At 34.8% G+C, this 13,479-nt stretch overlaps 1 protein-coding gene across 1 annotated transcript in view; it reads left to right on the top strand.

Moving 5' to 3' along the window:
- OSBPL1A (oxysterol binding protein like 1A) overlaps positions 1-13,479 on the top strand; it is a 226,835-nt gene that overhangs the window by 74,192 nt on the left and 139,164 nt on the right. Inside the window, exons 12-13 of the mRNA XM_080821884.1 lie at positions 6,436-6,534; positions 7,906-8,028. Of these exons, the coding sequence (XP_080678010.1) occupies positions 6,436-6,534; positions 7,906-8,028 (222 nt within the window). The remainder of the gene's footprint in view (positions 1-6,435; positions 6,535-7,905; positions 8,029-13,479) is intronic.

The following is a 13,479-nucleotide window of genomic DNA, read 5'->3' on the forward strand; positions in this document are numbered from 1 at the left end:
CTTCATTCCATACTTACTGTGCTTTAATATAGTTCCACTTCCTACCCCTTCCTTTGTCCTTATTGTTATATATATCATGACTCTACATGTTTAAAAACTCAGTGATACAGTGTTATATCTATTGCTTTATACAATTTGTATGTTTGTTTTAAAATATTTTTATTGAGCTTTTCCCAGTGGCAGTATCGTAGCCAATGAGGTTTATCTGAGGCACGATTATTGCTAATTATAATGTTTTTATTGAACTATAATTCACATCATATACAGTTCACCCACTTGAAATGATTCAATAATTTTTTTGTATGGTCAGACACTTGTGCCAACCATGAGGAGACCACGATCCATTTTAGATCCATTTCCATAATTCCACAAAGAAACTTCATACCCATATGCAATCATACCCCATTGCCTATCAGTACCACCCTCTTCTAGACCTCAGGCAGCCATTGATTTCTGTCTCTATAAATTTGCCTATTCTGGACATTTCATATAAATGGAATCATATAATATGTGGTCTTTTGTTTCTGGATTCTTTTGCTTAGCATAATGTTTTCGAGGTTCGTCTGTATTATAGCATGTATCATTACTTCAGTCCTTTTATGGCTAAATAATATTCCATTGTACGGATAGACAATACTTATCCATTCATCAGTTAATGAATATTTGGGTTGTTTTTACTTCTTGTCTCTTGGGAATGCTGCTGCTGTGAGCATTAGTATATAGGTTTTTATGTGGATGCAAGTTAATCTCCTGTGCTTTTAAAAAGAGAAGAGAGGAGAAAGATTTATAGTCTTTTATTCTAATTTATGTTTTTATCATTTCTAGTTCTGTTTATTTTTTTTGGTGCATGTATGGGGCCATTTCCTTGTTCTGAGACAGCTCATTTCCTTCCTTTATCCTCTGTCCTATTATTGTCATATATATTACACCTCAGTATGTTACAAGCTCAGCCATACAATTTTACAATTGTGTAAATTGCTTTAAATTATTTGAGAAAAGAGAAAGTATATACTCTATTAGAATTATCTATGCATCTGGGTTTTTTTTTCCCCTCTTGTTTGACGTCACTTTATTTTAGTCTAAGGAACTTTTTTTTACTCTTTTTTTAAGGTATACATAATGAATTGCCTGAGTCTTTTTTTAATTTGGGAGTGTATTTTACCTCCATTTTAGAATAATAGTTTTATAAAACAGAGTAATTTTCTTTCAGCACTTTGAATATGTCATCACCTTACCTCTGTCCTTTGTTGTTTTTGATGCAAAGTCAGCTGTTAATTTTTTTTTTTTAAAGATTTTATTTATTTATTTGACAGAGAGAGATCACAAGTAGGCAGAGAGGCAGGCAGAGAGAGAGGAGGAAGCAGGCTCCCCACCGAGCAGAGAGCCCGATGTGGGGCTCGATGCCAGGACCCTGGGATCATGACCTGAGCTGAAGGCAGAGGCTTTAACCCACTGAGCCACCCAAGTGCCCCTCAGCTGTTAATTTTACTATGTAAATAGTAAATAGTTAATTTTACTATGCTTCCCCTGTGTTTGAGGAGTCCTTTTTCTCATTACTTGCAATATTTTCTGGTTTTTGGCTGTCAATAGTTTGACTAAGATGTATCTAGGTATAGATCTCTCTGAATTTATCCTGCTTGAGTTTATTGAACTTCTTGAATGTCTAATATTTTCATTGAACTTGGGAAATTTTCAACCATTATTTCTTTAAATATTTTTTCAGCTTTTTTTCTCTCCTTCTGTGACTTTGTCTGTTGGTACATGTGATAATGTCCTGCATTTTCCCCCCTTCCATCTCAGATTATCTTTTTTTTCTTTTTTGGAGATTTTATTTATTTGACAGAGAGAGAAGCAGCAAGAGAGGAAACACCAGCAGTGGGAGAGGAAGAGGGAAAAGCAGGCTTCCTGACCAGCAGAGAGCCCAATGTGGGGCTCGATCCCAGGACTCTGGGATCATGACCTGAGCTGAAGGCAGACGCTTAACAGACTGAGCCACCCAGGTGTACCCCCCCATCTCAAATTATCTTGAGTGAATTTTTCATTTCCGTTCTTGGAATTTTCAAATTTCCATTTGGTTCTTTTTCATAACTTGGATCTTTTTATTGATATTTTCTATTTGATGAGTTATTGTCATTATGCTTTCTTTTAATTCTTTATGATTTACTTTAGTTTTTGAACATTTTTGTAAGAGCTTTTTTAATGTCTGGCTCATTTGCCAGTTTGTTGCCTGGCCAAATATTTTTAGACCTCATGTTCTGTGATTGTGGCTTTTCCTGATTGTTTGCTACCAAGATTGCTATTGTTTTGAGAAAGCCGTAGAATTGGATTTTTCAGGGCCCTACTCTAAAGTCAGCCCCAGTATTTAAAGCTTGCCCCATAATGATACAGTTTGCCACAGAGAAAGGAGGAGGGGGAAATGGAGCGGACTGAGGCTAAAACAGCATCCACTGTTCTTACTGAGAGATTCAGTAGATTTTTCTTGAGCAAATGCTTTTCAATATGTTGTATATCTTCCATCAATTTTCAGTGTTGGGGAATGGTTGTTTTGATTGGGATTGCATTAATTATATAGATTTACTTGTGGAGGATTGTTACTTTAACGTTCTCAATACCTCTAAGCTATGAACATTATATCTCTCCTTTATTGAAATCTTCTTTAATTTCCTTTTATAATGTCATATAATTTTTAGTTAAATTTGTCCTTATGTGTTTATTTTTTGAAGCTAGTATGATGGGCTTGAAATTCTCATTTTCTATTTTTTGCTGCTATTATATATAAATTTGTTTTGAGTCCTGTGGCCTTGATAAATTCATTTAATAGTTTTGGTAGCTTTTTTGCAGATTCCTCAGCATCGCCTACATGCACAATCATGTTGTCTGCAAAAAAAACAGACAACATAGATGTTTTTTTCATAGATGCCCTTAATCTGCTTTAGGAAATTATTTTCATTACCTAATTTCCTGAGAGCCCTTATCATGAGAATCTGTTGCATTTTATTAAATACTTTTTGCATATTATTGAAATGATCATAGGGTTTTACTCATTCTATTAATATGGTTAATTACACTGATAGATCGTAGGGTGTTAATAAACCAGTCATAGTGCTGCGATAAATTTCATTTGGTCATGATATATTATTATTTTAGTAAATTGTTAATATTTTGTTAAGGATTTTTGCTTCTGTGTTCCTGTTTATATTTCATGATATATTTTGTGTGCATTTTGGAATCTGAGAAATACTGGTCTCCTATAATGAATTAGAAAATATTTCTTTTCAGTTTTTTTTGGAAGTTTTTATAAGATTAGGCTTATTTCTTTCCTAAATGCTGATATAATTCATGGGCCAGAAAGTTGGGGGTTTTTGTTGTTGTTTTTAAGGAAAGGATTGTAATTACAAATTTCTTCAGTTGCTAAAGGGCTAGTTCAAATTTTCTATTTCTTCTTGGGTTGGTGTTTGTAATTTTTGCCTTTCAAAAAATTTGTCCTTTTTCTTAGGTTATCAAACCTTTTGATGCTAATATTCCCTTATTATGTTTTTAATGTTTGTATGATAGGTAGTGCTGTGCTCTCTTTCATTTTTTTATATTAATAATTTGTGTCTTTTTTTTCTTCCCTAGATTAATCTGGCTAGCAGTTTTATTAATTTTATTGATCTCACCAAAGAACTAGTTCTTGATTTTTTTAAAACTTTTTGTTTTCTGTTTTCTTTTGATTTTTTTGTTCTTTTTAAGAAATTTCCCTATGCTTTATGTTTAATTTGTTTTAATTAATAGTTTCTCAAGGTCAAAGGTTAGATTATTGATTAAGGTCTATTTTCTTTACTAATACAGCCATTTAAAGCTATACTTTTATCTTTGTAACCGTTTTAGTTTCATGCGGCTAATTTTGGTATGTTTTCATTAGTAGTTCAAAATATTGTCTAATTTCTATTAGAAATTAGTAGAATTTTATTAAGGGCCACCTCGGTGGCTCAGTACTTTGGGGCCTCTGCCTTTGCCTCAGGTCATGATCCCAGGGTCCTGGGAGCCTGCTTCCTCCTCTCTGTCTGCCTGCCTCTCTGCCTAGTTGTGATCTCTGTCTGTCAAATAAATAAATAAAATCTTAAAAAAAAAATTTTATTCATAGAAATCTTGTCTTTGAACCAATGAATATTTAATTTTCAAGTAATTGGAAGTGTTGTTCTTCTAAGTGATTGGGATGTTTATGATCTGTTTCTGATTTATAATTTAATTTCATTTTGGTCATTGAATGTGTCCTATATGATTTCTGTCTTTTCAGATGTATTGAGACTTGCTTAATGGCTCTATGAATGGATTATCCCAGTAAATGCATTTAAAAATAATGTGTATTTTGCTACTGCTAGGTTTAGAGTCCTATAAATATCCAGTCATGGTGGTTGATAGTACTGTTCAGATCTGTGTTTTGCTGATTTTTGGCTAATTGTATCAGTTGCTGAGAGGGGTATCAAAAATAACCAACTATGCTTGTGGAATTGTTCATTTCTCAGTTATTGAGCACATACATACCAATGATCTTGTGTTCTGAATAATTGACCCTTTTATTATTATATGGTGGCCCTCTTTATCTCCTGTAGTGTATTTACTTTTGAAATCCATTTTGCCCAATATTACATAAGCACTCAGACCTTATGCTCACTGTTTGCATAGTATCTCTTTTTCTCTCCCATTTCCTTTTAACCTATACATCTTTATTTTCTGTCTGTGTAGATAGTATATATTTGGGTCCCTATTAACCATTCTGAAAATTTCGCCTTTAATTAGACTTCTTTTGAGAATATGTTCTACTTTCTTCTTCATGTATCAGGTAATTTTGGATTGTATCCTTAATATTATGAAATGTTAAGTTCTGGGGATTCTGGGTTCTGTTATTTTTCTCTGTTAAATGTTATTTCCACTGTTCTAGCAGGTCATTTTCTTGACTGGGTTTAGGTTGTAAACTCTGTTTTTTGGGTGGCAGCTCTGGTCTGCATTTATATAGGTTGTATTTAAGAGACTGTTTTGAATCCTTTCTCAGCATCAATTAGACATGTGAACAGACAGTTTGGGGATCTCTTCTTTTTTTCCCTTGGAGGATTACTCCCACTTTCTTTAGTATTTCTGCTTCCCTGGCTTTTCCTTATTAATTCTTAAAGACAGACTTTAGATTTTTCCACGTGTGCCCATGCTGCTTATGTCCCCCTGTGCACTGTATGTCCCAGCTGAAAAACCTTGGGGTGGGAACTTATTTGCATAGTTATTTCCTTTCCTCCAAGAGCATTCCCTGAGTCTGTCAATTTTTGTTCACTCTCCCGTTCTGTCAGGCAGTTGCTTTTTTTTTTTTTTTTTTAAGATTTTATTATCCATTTTGAGAGAGCGTTCCAGCGTGCATAAGCAGGGGAGGGGCAGAAGGACAGAAAGAATCTCAAGTAGACGCCATGACCAGCGCAGAGCTCAGTCTCACAACCCCAAGATCACAACCCAAGCTGAAATCAAGAGTCAGACACCCAACTGATGCAACACCCCCAGCACCCACCCCCATCCTGGGCAGTTGCTTTTTATAGTTGTTTTCTGCAAGGAGGAGGGTGGTACTCTTGTAGGGTCTGGAAGTAGAAGTCTATCTTTTTCCATTCCTTTTTTTTTTTTTTTTAAAGACTTTATTAGAGAATGTGTGAGTGAGAGAACACAAGCAGGGGGAACACCAGAGGGAGAGGGAGAAGCAGACTCCCCACAGAGCAGGGAGCCCAACATGGGGCTTAATTTCAGGACCCTAAGATTATGATCTGAGCCAAAGGCAGCCACTTAACCCCTATCTTTTTCCATTCTTAAATCCCCTCACTTTCCAAACATATGTTTCAATGAAACATAATTTTTTATCTTCTTTTCCTTTCCCCCTTCTTTATCAATTTCATATGTACTTACTCTTTTACACTCAGTTCAAATATTTTTACATTCAGCTCAAACAAAAAGTTCAGGAGAATGGTATGAATAAGAAATTGGGGCTCTTGTATTTAAAGAATTTTATAGCTCAAGTGCATGCTAAGTTATTAAATATGAAGGACAAAACTACATACCTAATTGACTATTCAATTAGGACTATTTACCTAATTGACTGTATACCTAATTGACTATTCAATTAGGACTATATTTTGACTATTCAAATAGAAATGAGTAAGTATGAATATGAAAGCCAGATGTTATTAAAGATAAGCTGCAATGCATGTGATATCCCCAGTGCATCAATTTTTCCTCCAGTTTTTACCATTTGGTATTTTAAATATTTCAATTGGGTGTAATTAAGTTATGTTAATACTGTTATGTATTATATGTACTGTTTTATATATATATATATATATACACACACACACACACACACGTACATATATCCTATTTTATGTGCATGAATGATATTGTCTTACTGACTTCTTTATATCCAAGGTAAAATCCACTGATAGCTGCCTCTTCTTTATTAAATGCTTTGATGACACTATTCATGGCTTCAGGGTTCCTAAGAATAGTCTTCAACAGTCAAGAGAGGTAATTTTATTGATTCATTTATCTTTCATAGAACTTAACATTTAAAAACAATATAAGATTAATTCAATAATAACATCTAAAATTTTGTTGACTGTACCTTTTTTTTTTTTTTTAAGATTTTATTTATTTATTTGACAGACAGAGATCACAAGCAGGCAGAGAGGCAGGCAGAGAGAGAGGAAGGGAAGCAGGCTCCCTGCTGAGCTGAGAGCCCGATGCGGGGCTCGATCCCAGAACCCTGAGATCATGACCTGAGCCGAAAGCAGAGGTTTTAACCCACTGAGCCACCCAGGCGCCCCTGACTGTACCTTTTCAATGGGGGCGATTATATGAAGCTTGAAATTTGGCTTCTGTATTAATTTCTTTATCAACATGTACCTGCAGATATTTTCTGTTCATAATTATCTTTATTAATTTGATTTTGTGAATCATTTTTGGAAAAAAATCCTGAATGATTATATAGTCTGCCTCTTAATTTATAGGTGCAGGAACTGAAGCCAGTGAGATTGAAGTGCTCTCTCAAGGTCACGCAGCTTACAAGTGACAAAACCTGGCTTCAGCTTAGGTGTTTTGATTTATTACAATATAGCCTCAGCCTTCCTTTGTGGTAAATTGAACAACAGCAGCAAGCAAGCAAATTGGGATTGATGTGACAGAAATTCATTGGGCAGTTATTTAATGGACACTCCATATTCCTTTAGATCAAAGGAGTATTTGTAGACCTGTCTTGTTTTTTGTAAATTATGTAAGGGGTTAAAAGAATCTATTTCCAAAGTGGTTAACTTTGGCCCTGCAAAGAACCCTAAATGATCTAAATCCTGACTCTCTGACCATGTCATAAAGTGGTAAAATTTGACCTTGAGTAATGCTGTAAGAAATGAGAAGTAACACAGATATTTTTAGGGAAAATATTCTTTTTGTGAAATCACTCATATTTTAAAAACATTAGTAAAAGCTAAAGCATCAAGGCAATTGTTGGCTTTCTTATAACTCGATTGCAAGTTAGTAAAACTGTATTTCTGGATATATTAGTATACAGTAGCATATCCAACAGTGTGGAAAGTCTATAATTTTAAGTGAAAAAATTTCCACACACTACTCAGCTTTTATAATGTGTATCTTAATAGTATTGAGTATGTAAACTTATAGATGATATTTTTTAAAGTTTTAGGAAGTTTTTTTAATCCAGAAATGTCATGGACAAGAGACCTACATCATTCTTTTGTTGTTGGTTGGTTTGGGTTTCTTTTACTTTTTTGAATCTGTAATATTTTCTCCATGTAAATTTTAACTTTCTAAATCATTGACATATTTTCTCTTTTTTGAGTAAAAATGCATTTCACTTTTATTTCAATTCTTGGATTACTTCAGGACTGGCTGGAAGCAATAGAAGATCATTCTGCTTATAGCACTCACTACTGTTCCCAGGACCAGCTGAGTGATGACGAAGAGGAAGATGCAATTTCAGCTGTAGACTTGAAGGAATCCTTAGAGGTAATAGAAAAACCAAACTTGACTTTTATAGCTAACTCTGTCACCAAGAATTTTTTTTTCAAATGTGAGATTTTGAAATTAAGAAATCTGACAATAGAGATAATGCTCTTTGTCAAGTAATATTTTATGCTATTTATAGTGTCTGTTATGACGATACTGTCAAATGTCTCTGTAGATAATGCTCTAAAGATAGGATCCTATGCCCAAATATATCTTTTTCGGTTAGAACTTTTTCATTGCTGTAATCAGATTGTCATTCTGTTTGAAAACTGCCGCCAGTAGGGGGAGCGTGCAGAGCTTGACTTGCTGCCCTTTATGACTTCACTGCATATTTCAGAGTTTAAATAATGCAACCATAGTGATACCTTTCCTGGTTGGTAGTTTCATTTAGAACCACTTGTAATCTGTAACTTCATTGATTAGAGGTAAGATAAAGCGTCGGTAATAAAAAGACAGGCCTTTATCTGGAGTGATGTCAAAGTCTTAGCCATAGAGAAATACCAGTATGTGTTATTGAAATGAAATAGATTTTTTTGTTTGTTTGTTTTTTGTTTTTAAATCTGAGCATCAGTTTTCTGGCTGTGTCTTTTAAATGGGAATGGGGTTTGGGAAGAATTAGAACTACAAAAGGTTGATGGATGATAGAGTTTCAATCTAAATAATTATGTCAGAACGTATCAGTTTGCCTACTACATTTAATCTCTCTTTTTTTTTCTTAATGAAGTGGTTGCAGGATTTGAATGTTTCCAAATCAACAGCTTTAATGAAGTTAAGTTTGCTAATACTTAGGAAGTTTTATTGACTTAAGGACCTGTAAACTTAGAGATTTTGGCTCTTTTGATCCGTAATCCTGTTTTATGATGGAACATTAAAAAACTTGAGCTCTTCCATGTTTGGTTGAAGACATTGCCAGAATTTATTGACATTCGCTTTACCAGTGCTACTTTTTTTTTTTTTTTAAGCCTAATGTGTAGAGTGACAACCATAAACATAATTTTCAGATCTGTGAACTTTGCAAAAATAACATCTACCAGAGCATCTAAATAACATTAAAACTGTTCGGGTAAATAAAGTTTACATATCTATGGCCAGAATCATGTTAAACAAGTAAAAAAAAAAAAAAAACCAAAACTGTGCTAAATATTTCAACTTTTAGTCAGTATTCCCTCCATGAAAAGAAGTCCTTTCCTATTTATCCTCAAAATAAGGTAAATGATAAAACGTAGAAGGACTTACAAAGCATACCAATCTTTCCTAGGATTATTGTAATTTTAAGACACTGTTAATGGAAGCTACAGGTAAAATAAAAGCATACTAACTCATATATCATTAAAAAAGTTTTTTTGGAAAAAATGTTTCTTTGGTATAGTTTTCAGTTTTTCATGTTATCAACTTCAACTGTACCTTTTATTTTATTCACTTGAATATCATGCTCTTATGTTAACCTTAAAACCATTAAGTTTTTGCAACTTCTAGGTTTTTATAGCACCTGAAGTCGGGGAGAGTTACAGCAGTGTTTAGCACTTTCATGTTTTGCAGGTTATAAACATGTTTCTGTCCAACAGAATTTGAATGCTAATTCTGTGAATCTTGACTCTGTCTCAACTCCTGAAGTTTGGTCCAAAAATAGGTTAAAATCTGAAATGAGCTGTGAAGTATGTTAAATTGTAACTTGTGGTAGACTGGCTCCAGAATGCCTTTGATCATTGGATTCTTAAATTGTAAGGATATTCTGGGACCTATTTGTGAAATGAAACCTATTCTAGATGTTTATAGACTTTCTAAAGGGAATTAGGAACTCTAGGGTTAGAATACTCTAAAACCATCTGAATTGGCATAAAACTAACCTTATTTCCTCAGCATGGTTTTGGACAAGACATTATGGGGGCAGAAAATGTCCACACTGAAAAAGTGGCCAGGTTATATGATGTTTTTGGTCTCATCTTATCTCCACCCAAAACAAGGACCTCCAAAAATTGAAAATGGCTTTTCGCTTACCTCTCTGTCACTGCCTGAGGTTAGGTCTCCAGAGAGAAAAGTATAAGACAAACCATAGAAATATTGGCCTTATGGTTGTTGCCTTAATGACAACTTGAAAACATTTCAAATATAAAAATAGGAAGACAAATTCGAGCACAGTGTTGGTGTAGAAATGCTGCCCAATACGATAGCTAGTAGACACATTTGGCTATTCAGACATAAATTAGAATTAAAAATTCAGCTCCTTTTAACTGAACACAGTTCAAATGCTCAGTAGTCACATGTGGCTATCACTTTGGACAGTACAGTGTAGAATGCTTCTATCGTTGCAGAGTGTACTATGGGACAAAACTGGGATAGGTTCTTAGATTCGGGGTGGCACGAGGAAAGTGAGGGTTTCATTTGTTGATGATATCTTGATTCTATAGGATCTGAAATCAGTGTTATAAGGATTTAGTGAGCAGAAGATGCTAAATTTTAGTCAAATGAGAAAGTGATATCATACTTTCCTGATTTAAAGGAAAATGATGCCTATTATTAAAATGAATGTGCAGGAAGATGAATGTACATCAACATATGGCTGATATATATAAGATTGGTACATTCAATACAAGAATGAGACAGATTTATATATATTGATATATCTAAGATTTATGGTTACGTGAAAAGGGCAAGGTAGAAAATGATGTATCTAATATGCTACTATTTGGGAGAAGAAGCAGGGTCTTAAACACACATTTGTGTAGGCTTAGGTCATCCCTGGCAAGATGAGAAATTATTAACAGTGGTTGCTTTGAGGCTGGTAAAGGGGGAAAACAGGGACTCTAGGACTGATATGTGAGAGAGAACTGCCTTTTTCTCTCTATATCCTTTCATTTAATTTTTTTTATTTTGTGTAAATATCTACTGCAAAATAGCGCATTAGGAAGATTACAGAGCAGGGCCATAATGATCCCCAGGTACCAAGAAGAATAAATGTGCTACGTATTGACTTAGATTGAGGGGAGATGGATTTGACTGGAGTAGGGAGCCTTGGAGGTGAGCATTGCGGCACCAGTGCTCACAATTCTGGCTGTTTTCTGCGAAGAGGAATGTCATCAGGGTTCTATAATATATTCTCTAAAAAGTTTCTGTACAATAAAATGAATGCATTTTATGTCTTCAGTTTGACATGTTCTGACAAATGTATATACCCTTTGTAACCACCACTTCTCTCAAGATAGAGACATTTTCATCACCTCAGAAAGTTCCCTGGGGCCTCTTCCCTGGCAATGCACTTCACCTCCATCTCAGGCAACCACTGATCTGCTTTCTATCCTTATAGGTATCACTTTTGCCTGTTCTAGAATTGTGTGGAATTGGAATCATACTGTATGTGCTCACTGGAACCTGTCTTCTTTCATTCACTATGTTGTTTCTGTAGTTTGTCCCTTTGAATTGCTTGAGTAGAGGCAGTCTTCTTCTGTTCTTAATTAACCAAATATGGGTTGTAGCAAATAACCTGGAATTTATGTCCTCTCCCCTACCCTATTCTGTCCTCCTGAGCCCTTGATAATACATATTTGAGCTGTTTTTCTAGGCCAGGGATAATAAAGTGGTTTAACATCAACTTAAACACAAGAGCCAGTATCTGGGTGGGCAGAAGTAGGAGCAGGAGGCCTGCGTTGGGAACGTGCTCAGCTGCTCACCTGGGTGCCTCCTGCCCTCTGGGCCCTGAGTCTGTGGATGCCACTCTGTTCTTGAGTTCTGTGCCCAGATAACTTTGGTTTAAAATATCATCATGCTTGGGCATTAGGTCATTGCTTAAGAGTTGTTTATGTAGAATAAAAAAAAAAAATTAAAACCTAAAAACAATGCCTAACATAAGGTGAATGGCTTAGAAGTTAAGAATGGGACACCATGCTGGGCTTTGCAAAGAACTCCTGAACAATAACCTTTCTAAATAGATTTCTAGGTTTACCTAATATAACCGGTAGCTGCTAAGGGGGAAATTATAGCAAATTGGAGGATGTGAACTTATTATTTGTATTAATAACCTCTTTCCATTCGTTTTACCTTCAAAACCACACCAATTGTTTAGAAGAGAAGACATATTATACCTAATTATAAATCAGAATATGTAGATCAGATCTTCTCCAGCTGACTGAATACGTACCTTTTATTAAAACAAGTAAATCCTCCATCAGGGAAGCTCTTTTTAGTAACTGTCCATCAGGTAGATATGTTAAGGGAAGAGGAATGGGATTCAGGTATTTGAGGGTGATGTTGTGGAGAACGTTCTTGTTTTTATTACCCCAGGAGCCCTAGCCTGTTCATTACGGATTCTCAGACTGCAGATGAAGCCAGTGCTTGCTTTTACGCATCCAGCTCACTTTCACCATAGAAGGGAAAAGAGAAGATGGTAGCATTGACTTGTATGTGGGCAGGAGGATTAACTATGTATAGAGTAGAAATGACAATTTTCTTTTAATAAATCATAAGTGATACATTTGGTTGCAGTGTCTGTTTCAGGTCCTTCAGATCAACCTCTTCTCTGCTTTAAACCTGTATTTATGGGCTGTGTCTGCAGAAGTGACCCAGGACACCATTTCCCTTTCTGTGGTGTTTTAAATTGTGTAGTGTAGGTATCTTCCCTCTTCAAAAAAAATAATTATTATATTTTCTATATTGTTAGAGCTCTCAACACAGAGTTATGTAGATTTTAAAGAGAACATTTCCTGTCACTAATGTGGTACCATGAATAATTCTGCTGTGGTTGAGCTGAGCATCATAAGCACTGAAAATTTTATAAGGCGAAAAAGGAGAAAAGCCTGGTTACCTGTGCCCTTTGTCATGTCGGACTGATTTAGGAGGAGCAAAAATATTTAGTGATGAGCCAGTTGGGATTAGGAGTACAAAGCGAGGAATTCATAAGGATAAACAGTACTCTGCCTACAACAATGTGATTCTGATATTAGACTCAAGGTTATCAGAATAGACATTTTTCATTGCCGTAACCAACTGACTTCACAATGATAATTTTCTTGCTTATTCTTCCTACTTCTTGAAAGTAAAACTAACATCAAAATTACATTCTTAATATAATCAATGTGATTACCCGACTTTTCATTTTAGACTTCTAAATCTTGACTAAGATGGGATAGAACTTGTGTCATTAAATACTGTTTTGCTTTTAGGGATCTAAAATTAAGCTTTGATTTACTAAGAAAATGTCCTTATTGGTCTGCTTATGTGGACTTAGATGGCTGAACGAAAATCAGCTGTGGTTTCTAAATACTACTACCATCTAGTTTTTAAAAATATATATATTCTTAGGGAATGCATTTTATAATTCCCTGATGAATTTAATCAAGTTTACAAAAAGGATTAATTGGGAGAAATTTAACTCCTATGTATATGGAATAATGAGTTCTCAGAAACAGTGAGTCCAGTTGTATATTGTGTACATGACAAATGTTGAATGTATTTACA

Source organism: Martes martes (genome assembly GCF_963455335.1).
Source record: "Martes martes genome assembly, chromosome: 13".
Taxonomy (NCBI): domain Eukaryota; kingdom Metazoa; phylum Chordata; class Mammalia; order Carnivora; family Mustelidae; genus Martes; species Martes martes.